Below are 23,813 nucleotides of genomic sequence, written 5' to 3'. Positions count from 1 at the left end.
AAAAGTGTGTTTTCTGTTAGAACGGTGTGTGTTAGCGGCCGCTAAGTTAATAACTAATGATCTTTACAACAGAAGTGAATCAATCAAAACTAACTTTATCTGGACAATAACTTTATTCTAGATCTGCTGTAAAGCCTAAACAATCTCTGTAACTGTAATCTCCTATTATCACTGTAAAGCTGCTTTGAAAAGGTCTATATTGTTAAGGCGCTGTATAAATGGAGACTCGACTTGATACTGAACGTGTCTGTGCTATTTTGGAAACTATTAAAGAAACTGTAGGAAGAAAATGTTTGCTTTCATGCCAGAATAAAAGAATATGGCATTCAGAGGACAAGATGTGATTTAATTCTGAATAAACATGTATAGACATTACACCAATGTCTTGAAAAGAAAACAGTGACTAGGAAACATTAGCAAGGATGCCTGTCATATATGCATAATAGACATTATGAGTGATCATTAGAGATCTGCTTTACAGAGCGACTCAAACAGGACCAGTGCAATGCAAGAAACAATCCTCACACCAGAGATTTGCTGTAGTGTACACACATCTGAACCACACACAAGCACAACCAGATCTGAAAGGAATAAATGAAGCCGTTTTCAGCCTCCGCTGATCAGAAGTGCTGTGAATCACATGATGGAGAGACGGCGGGTTTAAGAAGAAGAGACTGAGACGTTCCTCCACACATTTATTAGCCCATTCAAACAGGGTAAAGAAATCAATGCACCACTATTAAAAAATAAACAGCTACTATAAAACACACATTACACCAGTGTCTTGAAAAGAAAACGATGACTAAGAAACATTAGCAAGGATGCCTGTTTTATACAACAAATAAAGCTCTCTTGCATTCAATAGTGGCTCTATGAAAACTGAACTAACGTTTGAAACATCATGTAATAATGAGTGATGATGATGATGATGATGATGATGATGATGAGCGGGTCTACACGACTCACATCCGCTTATGTTCACACACACGTCATGTGTAAAGTCAACACAAAATAAATAAGCGTCAGCGGCGGGCGGCTGGACTACGAGCCCAGGCGGGTGGTGGTGGTCTTCTTGTCGGAGAAGAAGCTCCTGAGCAGGAGCACCTGACTGATGCTCACCACCAGGAGGATGAAGGCCTCGCCCACGGACCAGAAGGCCACGCGAGTGTTGAGGTCCTCGGCCCGGCTGCGGCCCTGAGCCTCGCGCAGCCGGAAGTGGGTCTGGTAGTCGATCACAGACTTCAGGGCCTCGTGGATGGAGACGCAGGCCGACTCCATCTGAAACACAGCAGCACACAGGTCACATGATCACCTCAGGTCACGCGATCACCTCAGGTCACGCGATCACCTCAGGTCACATGATCACCTCAGGTCACGCGATCACCTCAGGTCACATGATCACCTCAGAGATCACCTCAGGTCACATGATCACCTCAGAGATCACCTCAGGTCACATGATCACCTGAGGAACTAAACCGCGTGATGCTCGTAGTGCTACATTATTATTATAATCTAATAACATTATTACCAATGTTGAAAACTGTTCATTTTTTGTGGAAACTGTGAAACATTTTATTTCTCAGGATTCTTTGATAAATAGAAAGTTCAAAAGAACAGCATTTATTTGAAATAATCTTTAGCAACATTATAAATGTCTTTACCGTCACTTTTGATCAATTTAATGTGTCTTTGATGAATCAAAGAATTGATTTTTGAAAAATCTTACTTACCCTAAACTGTTGAATGTTCATGTATGACGGTTTCCACAGAAATATGAACTATTTTCAACACTGATAATAATCATAAATGTTTGTTGAGCATCAAATCATCATATTATAGTGATTTCTGAAGGATCATGTGACACTGAAGACTGGAGTAATGATGCTGAAAATTCAGCTTTGATCACAGGAATAAATTACACTTTATTATATATTCACACAGAAAACAGCTGATTTAAGTTAGAATAATATTTCACAATATTACTGGGTTTGTTTTGTATTTTTAATCAAATAAATGCAGCCTTGGTGAGTAGAATAGACTTCTTCTTCTTAAAAACATTAAAAATCTTACCGATGCAAGACTCTTTCCGAAACAAAAAAAATTATTATTCAGAATTTTTAACCGTCACTGTAAACCTCGACCCATCCTGAATAAACCCGTTTATGGGAAATGTTCAATCCCAGTTTCTGCTGGTTCATAATATCAGTAACAATATATCCTGTCACAATATACATAAAACTACTATATATAGTGTTGAATATAATGCATAATAATGTAATGGGGGATATTTGTGGCTCCTGATACTGTAACGCCAAATATCTGATGTTACCAGTAAAAAGTGGCCTACATTATTTCAAATATATCTAGTCAGTGACAGAGATAAAGCATATTCATCTAAAATAATTCTGTATTTTCAGCTTCAGAATATGAATATTGTTATTCTGGTGTCACTGTTGGGTTTCAGCAACAAGTCCAAGAACATTCATTTACACACACAATGTAATATCAAATTTAGGATTTTAATCAACAGTGTATTTTTGTTAACCTTTTATCATTTGTTACGTGTCGTTTCACCCCTAAATATCAGCGTCACACGGACAATGGCTTTACACACTCGATCAGACTGGAGTGTTAGATATGAAGCCCAGGTGTGTGAGTGAGTGTGAGTGAGTGAGTGTGAGTGAGTGTGTGTGAGTGAGTGTGAGTGTGTGAGTGAGTGTGTGAGTGAGTGTGAGTGAGTGTGTGTGAGTGAGTGTGAGTGTGTGTGTGAGTGAGTGTGAGTGAGTGAGTGTGAGTGTGTGTGTGAGTGTGTGAGTGAGTGTGTGAGTGAGTGTGTGTGAGTGTGTGTGAGTGAGTGTGAGTGTGTGTGAGTAATGTGAGTGTGTGTGTGAGTGTGTGAGTGAGTGTGAGTGAGTGTGTGTGAGTGAGTGTGAGTGTGTGAGTGAGTGTGTGAGTGAGTGTGAGTGTGTGAGTGAGTGTGTGAGTGAGTGTGTGAGTGTGAGAGTGAGTGAGTGTGTGTGAGTGTGAGTGAGTGTGTGTGTGTGTGAGTGTGTGAGAGAGAGAGAGAGAGAGTGAGTGAGTGAGTCAGTGAGGAGTCAGTGAGTGAGTGTGTGAGTGAGTGCGTGTGTGTGAGTGCGTGTGTGTGAGTGAGTGTGTGAGTGAGTGTGTGAGTGAGTGTGAGTGAGTGTGTGTGAGTGAGTGTGAGTGTGTGTGTGAGTGTGTGAGTGAGTGTGAGTGAGTGTGTGTGAGTGAGTGTGAGTGTGTGAGTGAGTGTGAGTGAGTGAGTGTGAGTGTGTGTGTGAGTGTGTGAGTGAGTGTGTGAGTGTGTGAGTGAGTGTGTGTGAGTGTGTGTGAGTAATGTGAGTGTGTGTGTGAGTGTGTGAGTGAGTGTGAGTGAGTGTGTGTGAGTGAGTGTGAGTGTGTGTGTGAGTGAGTGTGAGTGTGTGAGTGAGTGTGTGAGTGTGAGAGTGAGTGAGTGTGTGTGAGTGTGAGTGAGTGTGTGTGTGTGTGAGTGTGTGAGAGAGAGAGAGAGAGAGTGAGTGAGTGAGTGAGTCAGTGAGGAGTCAGTGAGTGAGTGTGTGAGTGAGTGTGTGAGTGAGTGCGTGTGTGTGAGTGCGTGTGTGTGAGTGAGTGTGTGAGTGTGTGTGAGTGAGTATGTGTGAGTGAGTGTGTGTGAGAGTGTGTGAGTATGTGTGTGTGTGTGAGTGAGTGTGTGAGTGTGTGAGTATGTGAGTGTGTGTGTGTGAGTGAGTGTGTGTCACCTGCGTGAGCGCCGTGACCCGGTTCTCGTTGGGGAACAGCGGGGGATCGTCGCCCACTTGGAAGTCGAAGTACACGGTCTTGTGTGTGAAGGTGGAGAACTCGTTACTGAAGCAGAACTTGTGTGTGCCGTTCCTGGAGGCGGTGAAGGTGAAGCTGTCGTACTGTTTCTTCATCTCTTTATACAGGACCGTCCCGTCAGGGTCCTCGAGACGGCAGTCCACGTCATAGTGTCCGCCGGTGACCACCTGCACACACACACACACACACACACACACATTAGTGTCCGCCGGTGACCACCTGCACACACACACACACACACACCTACATTAGTGTCCGCCGGTGACCACCTGCACACACACACACACACACACACACACACACACACATTAGTGTCCGCCGGTGACCACCTGCACACACACACACACACACACATACATTAGTGTCCGCCGGTGACCACCTGCACACACACACACACACACACACACACACACACACACACACACACACACACACACATTAGTGTCCGCCGGTGACCACCTGCACACACACACACACACACACATACATTAGTGTCCGCCGGTGACCACCTGCACACACACACACACACACACACACACACACACACACACATTAGTGTCCGCCGGTGACCACCTGCACACACACACACACACACACACACATACATTAGTGTCCGCCGGTGACCACCTGCACACACACACACACACACACACACACACACACACACACACACATTAGTGTCCGCCGGTGACCACCTGCACACACACACACACACACACATACATTAGTGTCCGCCGGTGACCACCTGCACACACACACACACACACACACATACACACACACACACACATTAGTATCCGCCGGTGACCACCTGCACACACACACACACACATACATTAGTGTCCGCTGGTGACCACCTGCACACACACACACACACACACACACACACACACACACACATTAGTGTCCGCCGGTGACCACCTGCACACACACACACACACACACATTAGTGTCCGCCGGTGACCACCTGCACACACACACACACACATTAGTGTCCGCCGGTGACCACCTGCACACACACACACACACACACATTAGTGTCCGCCGGTGACCACCTGCACACACACACACACACACACACATTAGTGTCCGCCGGTGACCACCTGCACACACACACACACACACACACCTACATTAGTGTCCGCCGGTGACCACCTGCACACACACACACACACACACACACACACATTAGTATCCGCCGGTGACCACCTGCACACACACACACCTACATTAGTGTCCGCCGGTGACCACCTGCACACACACACACACACACCTACATTAGTGTCCGCCGGTGACCACCTGCACACACACACACACACACACACACACCTACATTAGTGTCCGCTGGTGACCACCTGCACACACACACACACACACACACACACACACACACACACACACCTACATTAGTGTCCGCTGGTGACCACCTGCACACACACACACACACACACACACACACCTACATTAGTGTCCGCCGGTGACCACCTGCACACACACACACACACACACACATACATTAGTGTCCGCTGGTGACCACCTGCACACACACACACACACACACACACACACACACACACACACACACACACCTACATTAGTGTCCGCCGGTGACCACCTGCACACACACACACACACACACATACATTAGTGTCCGCCGGTGATCACCTGCACACACACACACACACACACACATACATTAGTGTCCGCTGGTGACCACCTGCACACACACACACACACACACACACACATTAGTGTCCGCCGGTGACCACCTGCACACACACACACACACACACACACACCTACATTAGTGTCCGCCGGTGACCACCTGCACACACACACACACACACACATTAGTGTCCGCCGGTGACCACCTGCACACACACACACACACACACACACATTAGTGTCCGCCGGTGACCACCTGCACACACACACACACACACACACACACACACACACACATTAGTATCCGCCAGTGACCACCTGCACACGCACACACACACACACATACATTAGTGTCCGCTGGTGACCACCTGCACACACACACACACACACACACACACACACACATTAGTGTCCGCCGGTGACCACCTGCACACACACACACACACATTAGTGTCCGCCGGTGACCACCTGCACACACACACACACACACACACACATTAGTGTCCGCCGGTGACCACCTGCACACACACACACACACACACACACATATAAGTGTCCGCCAGTGACCACCTGCACACACACACACACACACACACACACATTAGTGTCCGCCGGTGACCACCTGCACACACACACACACACACACACACATATAAGTGTCCGCCAGTGACCACCTGCACACACACACACACACACACACACACACACATTAGTGTCCGCCGGTGACCACCTGCACACACACACACACACACACACACATTAGTGTCCGCCGGTGACCACCTGCACACACACACACACACACACATACATTAGTGTCCGCCGGTGACCACCTGCACACACACACACACACACACATTAGTGTCCGCCGGTGACCACCTGCACACACACACACACACACACACACACACACACACATTAGTATCCGCCAGTGACCACCTGCACACGCACACACACACACACATACATTAGTGTCCGCTGGTGACCACCTGCACACACACACACACACACACACACACACACACATTAGTGTCCGCCGGTGACCACCTGCACACACACACACACACATTAGTGTCCGCCGGTGACCACCTGCACACACACACACACACACACACACATTAGTGTCCGCCGGTGACCACCTGCACACACACACACACACACACACACATATAAGTGTCCGCCAGTGACCACCTGCACACACACACACACACACACACACACACATTAGTGTCCGCCGGTGACCACCTGCACACACACACACACACACACACACATATAAGTGTCCGCCAGTGACCACCTGCACACACACACACACACACACATTAGTGTCCGCCGGTGACCACCTGCACACACACACACACACACACACACATTAGTGTCCGCCGGTGACCACCTGCACACACACACACACACACACATACATTAGTGTCCGCCGGTGACCACCTGCACACACACACACACACACACATTAGTGTCCGCCGGTGACCACCTGCACACACACACACACACACACATTAGTATCCGCCAGTGACCACCTGCACACGCACACACACACACACATACATTAGTGTCCGCTGGTGACCACCTGCACACACACACACACACACACACACATTAGTGTCCGCTGGTGACCACCTGCACACGCACACACACACACACATACATTAGTGTCCGCTGGTGACCACCTGCACACACACACACACACACACATACATTAGTGTCCGCTGGTGACCACCTGCACACACACACACACACACACATACATTAGTGTCCGCCGGTGACCACCTGCACACACACACACACACACACATTAGTGTCCGCCGGTGACCACCTGCACACACACACACACACACACATTAGTATCCGCCAGTGACCACCTGCACACGCACACACACACACACATACATTAGTGTCCGCTGGTGACCACCTGCACACACACACACACACACACATACATTAGTGTCCGCTGGTGACCACCTGCACACACACACACACACACACATACATTAGTGTCCGCCGGTGACCACCTGCACACACACACACACACACACATTAGTGTCCGCCGGTGACCACCTGCACACACACACACACACACACATTAGTATCCGCCAGTGACCACCTGCACACGCACACACACACACACATACATTAGTGTCCGCTGGTGACCACCTGCACACACACACACACACACACATACATTAGTGTCCGCTGGTGACCACCTGCACACACACACACACACACACATACATTAGTGTCCGCTGGTGACCACCTGCACACACACACACACACACACATACATTAGTGTCCGCCGGTGACCACCTGCACACACACACACACACACACATTAGTGTCCGCCGGTGACCACCTGCACACACACACACACACACACATTAGTATCCGCCAGTGACCACCTGCACACGCACACACACACACACATACATTAGTGTCCGCTGGTGACCACCTGCACACACACACACACACACACACACATTAGTGTCCGCTGGTGACCACCTGCACACGCACACACACACACACATACATTAGTGTCCGCTGGTGACCACCTGCACACACACACACACACACACATACATTAGTGTCCGCTGGTGACCACCTGCACACACACACACACACACACATACATTAGTGTCCGCCGGTGACCACCTGCACACACACACACACACACACATTAGTGTCCGCCGGTGACCACCTGCACACACACACACACACACACATTAGTATCCGCCAGTGACCACCTGCACACGCACACACACACACACATACATTAGTGTCCGCCGGTGACCACCTGCACACACACACACACACATTAGTGTCCGCCGGTGACCACCTGCACACACACACACACACACACACACACATTAGTGTCCGCCGGTGACCACCTGCACACACACACACACACACACACACACACATTAGTGTCCGCCGGTGACCACCTGCACACACACACACACACACACACACACACATTAGTGTCCGCCGGTGACCACCTGCACACACACACACACACACACACACACACACACACACACACACACACACATAAGTGTCCGCCGATGACCACCTGCACACACACACACACACACACACACACATATAAGTGTCCGCCAGTGACCACCTGCACACACACACACACACACACACACACACATTAGTGTCCGCCGGTGACCACCTGCACACACACACACACACACACACACACACATATAAGTGTCCGCCAGTGACCACCTGCACACACACACACACACACACACACACATTAGTGTCCGCCGGTGACCACCTGCACACACACACACACACACACACATTAGTGTCCGCCGGTGACCACCTGCACACACACACACACACACACATTAGTGTCCGCCGGTGACCACCTGCACACACACACACACACACACACATTAGTGTCCGCCGGTGACCACCTGCACACACACACACACACACACATTAGTGTCCGCCGGTGACCACCTGCACACACACACACACACACACACATTAGTGTCCGCCGGTGACCACCTGCACACACACACACACACATACATTAGTGTCCGCCGGTGACCACCTGCACACACACACACACACACATACATTAGTGTCCGCCGGTGACCACCTGCACACACACACACACACACACATTAGTGTCCGCCGGTGACCACCTGCACACACACACACACACACACACATTAGTGTCCGCCGGTGACCACCTGCACACACACACACACACACACATACATTAGTGTCCGCCGGTGACCACCTGCACACACACACACACACACACATTAGTGTCCGCCGGTGACCACCTGCACACACACACACACACACACACATTAGTGTCCGCCGGTGACCACCTGCACACACACACACACACACACACATTAGTGTCCGCCGGTGACCACCTGCACACACACACACACACACACATACATTAGTGTCCGCCGGTGACCACCTGCACACACACACATACACACTAGAGGCTGACATTTTTTCGGGAATCCCACGGGTCAGGGGATTCCCGTGGGATTCCTGCAGGATGGGAGTCATCTTTGCTATCAATCACGGGATTTGGACGGTACAGGATAAATGGTTAACGGGAGCAGACGGGAGCGGGAATCAACCAATAGCAAAGACGACAAAAAAAGAAAAAAGTAAATGCATCATTTTGTAGTTTCCTTTTAATACGCCTACAATGTAACGCAATTAAAAAATAACTACACGACCCAGCCGTCCCAGAAGCCATCAGTGCTTTTTGTCACGGCTTACCGCCGAAATTCAAAGAGCAGTGATGGAGGGAGCTAACAGCCGCGGAGAAGTCGATGTGGCAAAAAATGATTTACAGCGCAAAGTCAGAAGTAATGACATGTCTATTAAGTTCACAGAACTGGTCGGAAATTCTGAAATATTAATTAAGTTTATGAGAGTAGAATGTGACGGTGATAGCACAATGTACGCTGCTTGTAAGACATGCTTAGTCTCAAGTACGCCAGTGATTCAGGGACGAGCGGTCTGAAGAAGCACACTTGCAAGGCAAATTCGGGAAAGAATCAGGCAAGCATCGCTTCGTTCATCAAGCGAAAATTGCCGTATATGGGAGCGGTACAGGAGCGGGAGTCAGTTTAAACAGGAGCGGGATGGGATGGGATTATTTTTTAAACTTTGGTCTGGGAGTGGGACGGGACAAGATTTCTTTCTATGGGAGTGGGACGGGACAGGAGTGAAAATCCACTCCCGTGTCATCCTCTAATACACACACATTAGTGTCCGCCGGTGACCACCTGCACACACACACACATTAGTGTCCGCCAGTGACCACCTGCACACACACACACATTAGTGTCCGCCGGTGACCACCTGCACACACACACACACACACACATTAGTGTCCGCCGGTGACCACCTGCACACACACACACATTAGTGTCCGCCAGTGACCACCTGCACACACACACACATTAGTGTCCGCCAGTGACCACCTGCACACACACACACATTAGTGTCCGCCGGTGACCGCCGGTGACCACCTGCACACACACACACATTAGTGTCCGCCAGTGACCACCTGCACACACACACACACACACACACACACACACACACACACACATACATTAGTGTCCGCTGGTGACCACCTGCACGCACACACACACACACACACACACACACACACACACACACACACATTAGTGTCCGCCAGTGACCACCTGCACACACACACACACACACACACACACATTAGTGTCCGCCAGTGACCACCTGCACACACACACACACACACACACACACACATTAGTGTCCGCCAGTGACCACCTGCACACACACACACACACACACACACACATACATTAGTGTCCGCCAGTGACCACCTGCACACACATACACACACACACACATTAGTGTCCGCCAGTGACCACCTGCACACACACACACACACACACACATTAGTGTCCGCCAGTGACCACCTGCACACACACACACACACACACACACACACACACACACATTAGTGTCCGCCAGTGACCACCTGCACACACACACACACACACACACATTAGTGTCCGCCAGTGACCACCTGCACACACACACACACACACATACATTAGTGTCCGCTGGTGACCACCTGCACGCACGCACACACACACACACACACACACACACACACATTAGTGTCCGCCAGTGACCACCTGCACACACACACACATTAGTGTCCGCCAGTGACCACCTGCACACACACACACACACACACACACACACACACACACATTAGTGTCCGCCAGTGACCACCTGCACACACACACACACACAGGCTTCGTTTACATGAAGGTGTTTTAGTTCGATCGAGCCGTCAATCCATTTACTAACGGATAATTTGGTTGCATGTTAACGTAGCCTGTTTGAATCCGGAGTCAGTCCGCATCCGGTACCTGGAACTCCAGTGTGCACTTGGTTCCGATGGTGATGTCCTCGTAGAAGCACTGCTTGGCGTTATCCGGGAGCTCGAACGTCAGTTCCGACGCGCAGATCCAACCGAACATCAGTGGGAGCAACAAGAGCCCGGACCCGAACCCGAACCCGGACCACATCTTCAGGCCTAAGGATCCACACAATAACACACAGGAAGCAGATCAATGAAGTGAGTTATTGTCTTATTGACTTATTGTCAACACGAACCCGTATGTCTATCGGCTCGGTTCCGCCCGAGCTCACCCAGATCAAACACACCCGCGGCTCTTATGTGACCGGATCGACCGATTCGACGGAGTAAAACATCGACTTTTCAGCAAATAACGATGGCTAATGATCAGTGCAGCTTACCTCGAAACCTTAACCGGAAGCAGGAAGTTTGTTGATAGCTGACGTTGCACGTACGTGCGTAACTACGTCACTAAACGTCACGGCGCAATCATGATTTTTTTTTAATTAATTAATATATTTTAAAAAATTAAATCATTTCAAATAACAAATAGGCAGTAACACATTATCATTGTTAAACACATTAACAATAAGACAACATAATAATAATATACAATAAATATATGAAAAGCAAGTTATAACAAAATAAATGGGGGGGGGGGGGGGTCAATAAATATTGCCACTGCCAGTAATTTAGAGAGTTTCAAGGCACTCCGCCTTTTTAATTGTTTTAAGAATTGAAATCAAATTTTAAAATCATTTTTAAATGCCGCAAAACATAGAGAAACTTGCGTAAGACGCAATTATGAGAGATGAGCAGCAGAGCCTTTCGATGTCGATGACATTATAAAGCTGTCAACTTTACTTGGTCAGTTGCATTGGAATAAAGCAAAAGTAACAGCAATTTTTCTATGATTTAAAAATGTGTGTGTGTGTGTGTGTGAGGGCAGCATCCCCTCAGTCTCCTCATGTGAGTGTGTGAGTGAGTCTGTGTGTGTGTGTATATGTGTGTGTGTCCACCAGAGGGCAGCATCCCCTCAGTCTCCTCATGCGTGTGTGTGTGTGTGTGTGTGTGTGTGTGTGTGTATGTGTGTGTGTGTGTGTGTGTGTGTGTGTGTGGGTGTGGGTGTGTGTGTGTGTGTGTGTGTCCACCAGAGGGCAGCATCCCCTCAGTCTCCTCATGTGAGTGTGTGTGTGTGTGTGTGGGTGTGGGTGTGGGTGTGTGTCCACCAGAGGGCAGCATCCCCTCAGTCTCCTCATGCGTGTGTGTGTGTGTGTGTGTGTGTGTGTGTGGGTGTGGGTGTGGGTGTGGGTGTGTGTGTGTGTCCACCAGAGGGCAGCATCCCCTCAGTCTCCTCATGCGAGTGTGGGTGTGTGTGTGTGTGTGTGTGTGTGTGTGTGTGGGTGTGTGTGTCCACCAGAGGGCAGCATCCCCTCAGTCTCCTCATGCGAGTGTGGGTGTGTGTGTGTGGGTGTGTGTGTGTGTGTGTGTGTGTGTGTGGGTGTGGGTGTGGGTGTGTGTGTGTGTGTCCACCAGAGGGCAGCATCCCCTCAATCTCCTCATGCAAGTGTGGGTGTGTGTGTGTGTGTGTGTGGGTGTGTGTGTGTGTGTGTGTGTGTGTGGGTGTGGGTGTGGGTGTGTGTGTGTGTCCACCAGAGGGCAGCATCCCCTCAGTCTCCTCATGCGAGTGTGGGTGTGTGTGTTGGGGGGGGGTGTGGGTGTGTGTGTCCACCAGAGGGCAGCATCCCCTCAGTCTCCTCATGCGTGTGTGTGTGGGTGTGTGGGTGTGTCCACCAGAGGGCAGCATCCCCTCAGTATCCTCATGTGAGTGTGTGAATGAGTGTGTGTGTGTGTGTGTATATGTGTGTGTCCACCAGAGGGCAGCATCCCCTCAGTCTCCTCATGCGTGTGTGTGTGTGAGTGTGTGTGTGTGTGTGTGTGTGGGTGTGGATGTGTCCACCAGAGGGCAGCATCTCCTCAGTCTCCTCATGCGAGTGTGTGTGTGTGTGTGTGTGTGTGTGTGTGTGTGTGTGTGTGTGTGTGTGTGTGTGTGTGTGTGTGTGTGTGTGTGTGTGTGTGTCCACCAGAGGGCAGCGTCCCCTCAGTCTCCTCATGATCTGATGATGTGGCATTGGGCAGTGTTTGGCTCTGGCTGGTTGTTAGCATAACCTGATAGCAAACAATCACAACTACAAAATCTGACTGCAGGAATCCACTGAAGAGGATCAACATTCACTGCAGACGAATGATGTTCTTCCTCAGTGTTTCTGTCTCGTTTTCCAGCACAAATATCTAAACATTCTTAAATCAAGATACATTTACTGGTGAAGCAAAATGACTGAAGATATTAAGACTGAAAAATGTATCAAAATGAAGTGAGTTTGTTTTTAATACAAGAACAAATATATGTCAGTGGAGTCAGAAAAATAATCTTGTTTTCCTTTGAATTAAAGGGATAGTTCACCCAAAAATGAAGATTAGTCCATGATTTACTCTCCCTCAAGTCATCCTAGGTGTATATGATATTCTTCTTTCAGACGAATACAATCATTTATATTAATCAGTTATATTAAAAATGTCCTGGCTCTTCCAAGCTTTATAATGGCAGTGAATGGCAGTAAGTTTTTTGAAGACCATCATAAGTGTGTGTCCCCTCCGCCCGGGTCTCCGACGTGAGAGTCAGGCGCTCCAGCAAGAGGCTGAAGACTGCAGCACCGTCTCTGAACCGGCTCGAACCCAAGAGCAGATCCAACAGTGTTTACTGGACAAACATCAAAGTAAAAGGAAACAATATTAGATCAGGCAGTCGAGCCACCGAGCATTAGGAGAGACGATCCCGTAGTCCAAGGAGACAGGAGAGTGTCAAGAGGCAGGGTCAGAACCAGCAATCACAGTCCAAGGAACAGGGCAGAATAATCCAGGTACAGGCAAAGGTCCAATAACAGAGGCAAATCATAAAATGGTTGAGGACCAGAGAACTTGACAAGACTAAATATAACCATATTTGAATGGCTGGAGGATAGGGTTAGGTCCTAACCCTAATTCGTGCTGGGGACTCAGGTGAGGAGTGTGTAAGAGCACTGGGGACTCAGGTGAGAGGTGTGTAAGAGTGCTGGAGACTCAGCTGAGGAGTGTGTAGGAGCACTGGGGACTCAGGTGAGGAGTGTGTAAGTGCGCTGGGGACTCAGGTGAGGAGTGTGTAAGAGCGCTGGGGACTCAGGTGAGGAGTTTGTAAGAGTGCTGGGGACTCAGGTGAGGAGTGTGTAGGAGCACTGGGGAATCAGGTGAGGAGTGTGTAAGAGCGCTGGGGACTCAGGTGAGGAGTGTGTAAGAGCGCTGGGGACTCAGGTGAGGAGTGTGTAAGAGTGCTGGAGACTCAGCTGAGGAGTGTGTAGGAGCACTGGGGACTCAGGTGAGAGGTGTGTAAGAGCGCTGGGGACTCAGGTGAGGAGTGTGTATGAGTGCTGGGGACTCAGGTGAGGAGTGTGTAAGAGTGCTAAGGACTCAGGTGAGGAGTGTGTAAGAGCGCTGGGGACTCAGGTGAGGAGTGTGCTAGAGCGCTGGGGACTCAGGTGAGGAGTGTGTTAGAGCGCTGGGGACTCAGGTGAGGAGTGTGTAAGAGCGCTGGGGACTCAGGTGAGGAGTGTGTAAGAGTGCTGGGGACTCAGGTGAGGAGTGTGTTAGAGCGTTGGGGACTCAGGTGAGGAGTGTGTAAGAGCGGTGGGGTGAGGAGTGTGTAAGAGCGCTGGGGACTCAGTTGAGGAGTGTGTAAGAGCGCTGGGGACTCAGGTGAGGAGTGTGTAAGAGCGGTGGGGTGAGGAGTGTGTTAGAGCGCTGAGGCACTCAGGTGAGGAGTGTGTTAGAGCGCTGGGGACTCAGGTGAGGAGTGTGTAAGAGCGCTGGGGACTCAGGTGAGGAGTGTGTAAGAGCGCTGGGGACTCAGTTGAGGAGTGTGTAAGAGCTCTGGGGACTCAGGTGAGGAGTGTGTAAGAGTGCTGGAGACTCAGGTGAGGAGTGTGTAAGAGCGCTGGGGACTCAGGTACGGAGTGTGTGAGAGCGCTGGGGACTCAGGTGAGGAGTGTGTATGAGCGCTGGGGACTCAGGTGAGGAGTGTGTAAGAGCTCTGGGGACTCAGGTGAGGAGTGTGTAAGAGTGCTGGAGACTCAGGTGAGGAGTGTGTAAGAGCGCTGGGGACTCAGGTACGGAGTGTGTGAGAGCGCTGGGGCTCAGGTGAGGAATGTGTAAGAGCGCTGGGGACTCAGGTACGGAGTGTGTAAGAGTGCTGGGGACTCAGGTGAGAAGTGTGTAAGAGCGCTGGGGACTCAGGTGAGAGGTGTGTAAGAGCGCTGGGGACTCAGGTGAGGGGTGTGTAAGAGCGCTGGGGACTCAGGTGAGGGGTGTGTAAGAGCGCTGGGGACTCAGGTGAGGAGTGTGTAAGAGCGCTGGGGACTCTGGTGAGGGGTGTGTAAGAATTCAAATTCAAATTCAAATTTATTTATAAAGCACTGAATAAAACAACACAGTTGACCATAGTGCTGTACAAGCAGTAAAACAGTGAGCAGAGAAAAGACAAATAAAAGATATATATATATATCCATATATCTAAATAGGTAGTATAAACTTAATAAAAACATTCAACAACATATATTTATAAAAAAATGACACTAGCACCCTTCACACTTATCTTAATCGAACGCTATCATAAAAAAATATGTTTTCAGATGGATTTTAAACTGACTGAGTGTAGGAAGGTCCCTAATATATAAAGGTAAACTGTTCCATAGTTTAGGGGCTGCGACCGCAAATGCGCGATCCCCTCTAGTCTTCATCTTTGACCGAGGAACAGCAAGACGTTTTTTAAATTATGATCGTAGCGATCTCATTGACTTTTGTTCCTGTATTAGATCAGCAATATAAGATGGGGCTAACCCATGTAGAGATTTAAATACAAATAGCAGAATTTTAAAATGAATCCTAAAAGTGACAGGCAACCAATGTAATGATTTTAACACCGGAGTAATATGATCGAATTTGCGAGTGCCTGTCAGCAATCTTGCAGCCGCATTTTGGACCATCTGTAGTCTATCTAGAACTTTATTTTGGGCACCATAATATAACGAGTTGCAGTAATCTAATCTTGTAGTGATAAATGCATGAATTATTTTTTCCAGATCTTTGTGAGATAAAAAAGGCTTAATTTTTGAAATCATCCTCAATTTAGAAAAACTTGTTCTAACGATTTCATTTATTTGTTTGTCAAATTTAAGTGCACTATCACAAATCATCCCCAGATTTTTTACATGTTGTTTTCTAAACAGGCTCAGAGGACCCAGCTCGGTTTCAACTGTGTTATCAAGATCAGAGGGACCAAAAAGAATCAATTCTGTTTTCGATTCATTAAGGCTCAGGAAATTTGTAGACATCCAAGCCTTGACTTCATTTAAACATGCCAACAATCTTTCCATGGCAGTGGAGTCCTTTGACTTAAGTGGTATATACAGCTGTGTATCGTCTGCATAGCAGTGGAATGACACTCTGTATTTACGCAAGATTGAGCCCAAAGGGAGCATATAAAAAGAAAAAAGAAGTGGTGCTAAAACGGACCCTTGTGGAAGGCCACATGATAAAGATCTCGAAACTGATGTGCAGTCACCCATACGAACAGAGAATCGTCTATTTAAGAGATAGGACTTAAACCAATTTAAGGCATTTCCAGAAATGCCTACACATGTTTCAAGCCGGGATATAAGAATATTATGGTCAACCGTATCGAACGCCGCTGTGAGATCCAACAGCAGGAGAACGGTCACATTCCCTTGATCGGTGGCCAAAAAGATGTCATTAAAAACCTTCAATAACACTGTTTCTGTGCTATGGTGCTTCTTAAATCCTGACTGAAGTACTTCACCAACATGATTTTCATCAATAAATACCTCTAATTGAATCAGAACACATTTCTCTAAGATCTTTGCCAGAAATGGAAGTTTTGAGATAGGTCTATAATTGCAAAGAGCGCTCGTATCTAGATTTTCTTTTTTCAGCAAAGGCTGGACTACAGCATGTTTACAATACTCAGGAACAATCCCTGAAAGTAAACTTTTATTTATTATAGAAACCATATATGGGCCAACTGATTCTATGGTTTGCTTTAACAGAGGTGTTGGAATAATGTCTTGGGGAGCAGATGTAGACTTCATCTTAGAAACAATGATGTTAAAAGTATAGATAGAAATAGGCTAAAATTGCGATAAATTGACGATGGTTTCTAGTGCATATGATGGCACAAATGTACACTGCTGTATATTATTCCGAACTTCTGATATGCGATCGACAAAGAAGTGTGAAAAACTTTCACATAAATCAATTGACAGAACCGGAGGTGCCTCTAATTTAGGATTCAAAACAGAATCAATTGTTGAGAAAAGAAATCGCGGATTTTGGCGATTTTTCTCAATAGCATTTGCAAAGAAGCTCGTCCTAGCAGATTTTACAGCCCGTTGAAATTTAGACAGCGAGTCTTTCAACATTTCATAGGAGATTTGCAACTTATCTTTCTTCCATTTCCGTTCACATCTTCTACATTCCCTTCTTAGGGATCTAGTTTGTCCATTCAACCATGGAGTTGGTTTGTGTTTACTGGTAAGAGCGCTGGGGACTCAGGTGAGGAGTGTGTAAGAGGGCTGGGGACTCAGGTGAGGAGTGTGTAAGAGCACTGGGGACTCAGGTGAGGAGTGTGTAAGAGCACTGGGGACTCAGGTGAGGAGTGTGTTAGAGCGTTGGGGACTCAGGTGAGGAGTGTGTAAGAGCGCTGGGGTGAGGAGTGTGTAAGAGCGCTGGGGACTCAGTTGAGGAGTGTGTAAGAGCGCTGGGGACTCAGGTGAGGAGTGTGTAAGAGCACTGGGGACTCAGGTGAGGAGTGTGTAAGAGCACTGGGGACTCAGGTGAGGAGTGTGTTAGAGCGCTGGGGACTCAGGTGAGGAGTGTGTAAGAGCGCTGGGGACTCAGGTGAGGAGTGTGTAAGAGCACTGGGGACTCAGGTGAGGAGTGTGTAAGAGCACTGGGGACTCAGGTGAGGAGTGTGTTAGAGCGTTGGGGACTCAGGTGAGGAGTGTGTAAGAGCGCTGGGGTGAGGAGTGTGTAAGAGCGCTGGGGACTCAGTTGAGGAGTGTGTAAGAGCGCTGGGGACTCAGGTGAGGAGTGTGTAAGAGCACTGGGGACTCAGGTGAGGAGTGTGTAAGAGCGCTGGGGACTCAGGTGAGGAGTGTGTAAGAGCGCTGGGGACTCAGGTGAGGAGTGTGTAAGAGCGCTGGGGACTCAGGTGAGGAGTGTCTAAGAGCACTGGGGACTCAGGTACGGAGTGTGCAAGAGCGCTGGGGCTCAGGTGAGGAATGTGTAAGAGCGCTGGGGACTCAGGTACGGAGTGTGTAAGAGTGCTGGGGACTCAGGTGAGAAGTGTGTAAGAGCGCTGGGGACTCAGGTGAGAGGTGTGTAAGAGCGCTGGGGACTCAGGTGAGGGGTGTGTAAGAGCGCTGGGGACTCAGCTGAGGAGTGTGTAAGAGCGCTGGGGACTCAGGTGAGGGGTGTGTAAGAGCGCTGGGGACTCAGGTGAGGAGTGTGTTAGAGCGCTGGGGACTCAGGTGAGGAGTGTGTAAGAGTGCTGGGGACTCAGGTGAGGAGTGTGTAAGAGCACTGGGGACTCAGGTGAGGAGTGTGTAAGAGCACTGGGGACTCAGGTGAGGAGTGTGTAAGAATGCTGGGGACTCAGGTGAGGAGTGTGTAAGAGCACTGGGGAATCAGGTGAGGAGTGTGTAAGAGCGCTGGGGACTCAGGTGAGAGGTGTGTAAGAGCGCTGAGGACTCAGGTGAGGAGTGTGTAAGACCACTGGGGACTCAGGTGAGGAGTGTGTAAGACCGCTGGGGACTCAGGTGAGAGGTGTGTAAGAGCGCAGGGGACTCATTTACGGAGTGTTTAAGAGCGCTGGGGCTCAGGTGAGGAATGTGTTAGAGCGCTGGGGACTCAGGTACGGAGTGTGTAAGAGTGCTGGGGACTCAGGTGAGAAGTGTGTAAGAGCGCTGGGGACTCAGGTGAGAGGTGTGTAAAAGCGCTGGGGAATCAGGTGAGGGGTGTGTAAGAGCGCTGGGGACTCAGGTGAGGAGTGTGTAAGAATGCTGGGGACTCAGGTGAGGAGTGTGTAAGAGTGCTGGGGACTCAGGTGAGAAGTGTGTAAGAGCGCTGGGGACTCATGTGAGAGGTGTGTAAGAGCGCTGGGGACTCAGGTTAGGGGTGTGTAAGAGCGCTGGGGACTCAGGTGAGGAGTGTGTAAGAGCGCTGGGGACTCAGGTGAGGGGTGTGTAAGAGCGCTGGGGACTCAGGTGAGGAGTGTGTAAGAGGGCTGGGGACTTAGGTGAGGAGTGTGTTAGAGCGCTGGGGACTCAGGTGAGGAGTGTGTAAGAGCGCTGGGGACTCAGGTGAGGAGTGTGTAAGAGCACTGGGGACTCAGGTGAGGAGTGTGTAAGAGCACTGGGGACTCAGGTGAGGAGTGTGTAAGAATGCTGGGGACTCAGGTGAGGAGTGTGTAAGAGCACTGGGGAATCAGGTGAGGAGTGTGTAAGAGCGCTGGTGACTCAGATGAGAGGTGTGTAAGAGCGCTGAGGACTCAGGTGAGGAGTGTGTAAAAAAGCTGTGCATTTACTGAATGAGTACTGTGCCACTGTTCGTCCGACTGTTTGCACTGTATTTTATTTTATGTTTTAATTATTCTGATTTCTGTATTTTATCTTTTATTCTAAACTGTTTTAATTATTCTGATTTCTTTTGATTATTTTAATTTCTTCTATGTAAAGCACTTTGAATTACCATTGTGTATGAAATGTGCTATATAAATAAACTTGCCTTGCCTTGCCTGTAAGACCACTGGGGACTCAGGTGAGGAGTGTGTAAGACCGCTGGGGACTCAGGTGAGAGGTGTGGAAGAGCGCAGGGGACTCAGGTACGGAGTGTGTAAGAGCGCTGGGGCTCAGGTGAGGAATGTGTAAGAGCGCTGGGGACTCAGGTACGGAGTGTGTAAGAGTGCTGGGGACTCAGGTGAGAAGTGTGTAAGAGCGCTGGGGACTCAGGTGAGAGGTGTGTAAGAGCGCTGGGGACTCAGGTGAGGGGTGTGTAAGAGCGCTGGGGACTCAGGTGAGGAGTGTGTAAGAGCGCTGGGGACTCAGGTGAGGGGTGTGTAAGAGCGCTGGGGACTCAGTTGAGGAGTGTGTAAGAGCGCTGGGGACTCAGGTGAGGAGTGTGTAAGAGCACTGGGGACTCAGGTGAGGAGTGTGTAAGAGCGCTGGGGACTCAGGTGAGGAGTGTGTTAGAGAGCTGGGGACTCAGGTGAGGAGTGTGTAAGAGCGCTGGGGACTCAGGTGAGGAGTGTGTAAGAGCACTGGGGACTCAGGTGAGGAGTGTGTAAGAGCACTGGGGACTCAGGTGAGGAGTGTGTAAGAATGCTGGGGACTCAGGTGAGGAGTGTGTAAGAGCACTGGGGAATCAGGTGAGGAGTGTGTAAGAGCACTGGGGACTCAGGTGAGGAGTGTGTAAGACCACTGGGGACTCAGGTGAGGAGTGTGTAAGACCGCTGGGGACTCAGGTGAGAGGTGTGTAAGAGCGCTGGGGACTCAGGTTAGGAGTGTGTAAGACCACTGGGGACTCAGGTGAGGAGTGTGTTAGAGCGCTTGGGACTCAGGTGAGGAGTGTGTAAGAGCGCTGGGGACTCAGGTGAGGAGTGTGTATGAGCGCTGGGGACTCAGGTGAGGAGTGTGTATGAGCGCTGGGGACTCAGGTGAGGAGTGTGTAAGAGTGCTAAGGACTCAGGTGAGGAATGTGTTAGAGCGCTGGGGACTCAGGTGAGGAGTGTGTAAGAGCGCTGGGGACTCAGGTGAGAAGTGTGTAAGAGGGCTGGGGACTCAGGTGAGAGGTGTGTAAGAGCGCTGGGGACTCAGGTGAGGAGTGTGTAAGAGCGCTGATTACAGTGCAGCTGTGGAGATATACAGGGAAACATAACCAAGAGACAAAGCAGGAAGAGCAATGCTCAAACTCAAGTCCTGACACTGTCACTAGAGCTCCTACTGAGATCAGAGGAGTGAGGTTTACCAGATACAATTTATATAGAGACATGCCACTTCCTCAATCCTCAATACAACTATATAGGGAAAACCCGTAACGCCAAAGATGGCGGTTGTGTGCACATGTCCCGCCCCTCCCGCTGGAAAGCCAATCGTCTGCTTTTAACAGTCAAGCCGGGAAACATTTAAGCTTATCGTCTGGTTCCACTGATGCATGCGCACAGTTGAAGTTTGCGACAGCGGAGACGATAAAGTATAACCTGTGGGGAAAAAGGTGTTTTTAACCTTATTTTGGGGCAAAGTCATCAAACTTTTTCAGCGATTTTTATCATATTTTACTGCTGTTTCTATACATGCAGTTTTTATGTCCCGTGACCAGTGAAAGTGCAGTTCTGACTCTCTGCCCATTCATTTAGATAGGAGCCTGGTCTTGATAGTCCGAAATAGCTGCCTGGAGGCGTTGCCAAGATGGTGGCCGAGTGGCATGACTTGCCTAAAAGGACTTTGGGTTTACTCACACAGCAACTATAGCTGGTGATGTCCAGAAGACAGGGCTTTGATCAGCGTGAGAACGAGGCCCTCTCACTGACCCAATGTTAGGGTTAGGCCCTCACACTGACCAAGGGTTTTGCCCTCTCACTGACCCAGGGTTAGGATTAGACCCTCTCACTGACTCAGGGTTAGGCTTAGGCCATCTCACTGATCCAGGGGTAGGCTTAGGCCCTCACACTGACCAAGGGTTTTGCCCTCTCACTGACCCAGGGTTAGGATTAGACCCTCTCACTGACTCAGGGTTAGGCTTAGGCCATCTCACTGATCCAGGGGTAGGCTTAGGCCCTCTCACTGACCCAGGGTTAGGCTTAGGCCCTCACACTGACCCAGGGTTTGGCCCTCTCACTGACCCAGGGTTAGGATTAGGCCCTCTCACTGACCCAGGGTTAGGATTAGGCCCTCTCACTGACCCAGGGTTAGGCTTAGAACCTCTCACTGACCCAGGGTTAGACTTAGGCCCCTCACTGACCCAGGGTTAGGGATAGACCCTCTCACTGACCCAGGGTAAGGCTTAGGCCCTCTCACTGACCCAGGGTTAGGCTTAGAACCTCTCACTGACCCAGGGTTAGACTTAGGCCCCTCACTGACCCAGGGTTAGGGATAGACCCTCTCACTGACCCAGGGTTAGGCTTAGGCCCTCTCACTGACCCAGGCACCCGTCGCTTCTGGAGTGTTTTTAGGGGCAGGTTGTCTCCAACTCACACACTTTTCCCATCCTGCACTGCAATTGAAGAAACATTTGGTTGTTTTGTGTGTCATTTTTACTGTACAATTGACAAATCAAACGATACGATCAGAGATTCTTATTCTTGCCTGTGAATATGTTGAGAAAGGTTTATTGATGATTTCTGCTGTTCAGCATTATTATTCCTGATCTCACAAGAAAATCACATTTTTGGTTTGGGATTTTTGGAGCTGTGACTCCATAATGAAGAAGAATGAAATCCTCCTTCTGAACTCCTCTAGTGAATAACAGCTGCTTCTCTTATTAATGTCATACACACACACACACACACACACACACACACACACACACACACACACACACACACACACACACACACACACACACACACACAGTGTTTATTGTTGCTGTTTAGGTGCTTTATCTGAATGGTCTGTAACACACACACACACACACACACACACATACCTTATCTTGGGTGTGTTTTCATAACAACAGAACACAGAAAGGTGGATGATTTGATAATTTGGGAAGCACAAACTGTGAATGTTCACTCCTGCAGATATGGACAGATAAATTCACTGAGAGCTGATGATCAATAACTGTCAATCATCGATTCCTATGGGAAGGTATTACAGTTTTTCTTGATTGCCCAATTTCCCATATAAATACACGTTTCTCAAAACTCTACTCAAAAATGTTCTAATTTTGCACAGGAAAACACAACCACACAATATAATTGCCCTAACTCAAGAGTCACACTGTGAACTCAAACAGCACACATTTATCATGTGTAAACATTATCAAAACTGATGACGCTCCAATCAGAATCTCAGGATTTGGATGTTGAATACGGATGCTGAATTATTTTATTTTTTTACTGTACTGTAATTGACAGTAAACTACTGTATTGCATACCAAGTTCATATTTAATTATTTGGTATTTGACCTTTTATTTCTATCACTTTTCATCTACTGAAAGATCTATTTAAAGAATTAATGAAAATAAACTTTTCTTAAAGATTATGGTGAATTGTTTCATGAATTG

At 48.9% G+C, this 23,813-nt stretch overlaps 1 protein-coding gene across 2 annotated transcripts; it reads right to left on the bottom strand.

Annotated features, from left to right (window-relative positions):
* Window positions 1–678: 678 nt before the first annotated feature.
* Window positions 679–11,877, bottom strand: tmed7 (transmembrane p24 trafficking protein 7). 2 transcript variants are annotated; one of them, XM_077237678.1, is made up of 4 exons: window positions 11,827–11,877; window positions 11,436–11,602; window positions 3,762–4,007; window positions 679–1,278 (listed from the first exon to the last, which is right to left on the bottom strand). In XM_077237678.1, the coding sequence occupies exons 2-4, from the start codon at window positions 11,592–11,594 to the stop codon at window positions 1,042–1,044; spliced, it is 642 nt and encodes a 213-aa protein (XP_077093793.1). In that variant the 5' UTR covers window positions 11,595–11,602; window positions 11,827–11,877; the 3' UTR covers window positions 679–1,041. The 2 variants fall into 2 exon arrangements, with proteins under 2 accessions (XP_077093793.1, XP_077093794.1); XM_077237679.1 differs by having other exon boundaries at window positions 11,719–11,842.
* Window positions 11,878–23,813: the final 11,936 nt, after the last annotated feature.

Source organism: Siphateles boraxobius, unplaced genomic scaffold (assembly GCF_051911475.1).
Source record: "Siphateles boraxobius isolate OS27281-9 unplaced genomic scaffold, OSU_SipBor_1 206, whole genome shotgun sequence".
In the NCBI taxonomy this organism is placed as follows: Eukaryota; Metazoa; Chordata; class Actinopteri; order Cypriniformes; family Leuciscidae; genus Siphateles; species Siphateles boraxobius.
Note: the sequence above shows the minus strand (reverse complement) of the source record. Positions and strands in the feature narration are given on the sequence as shown.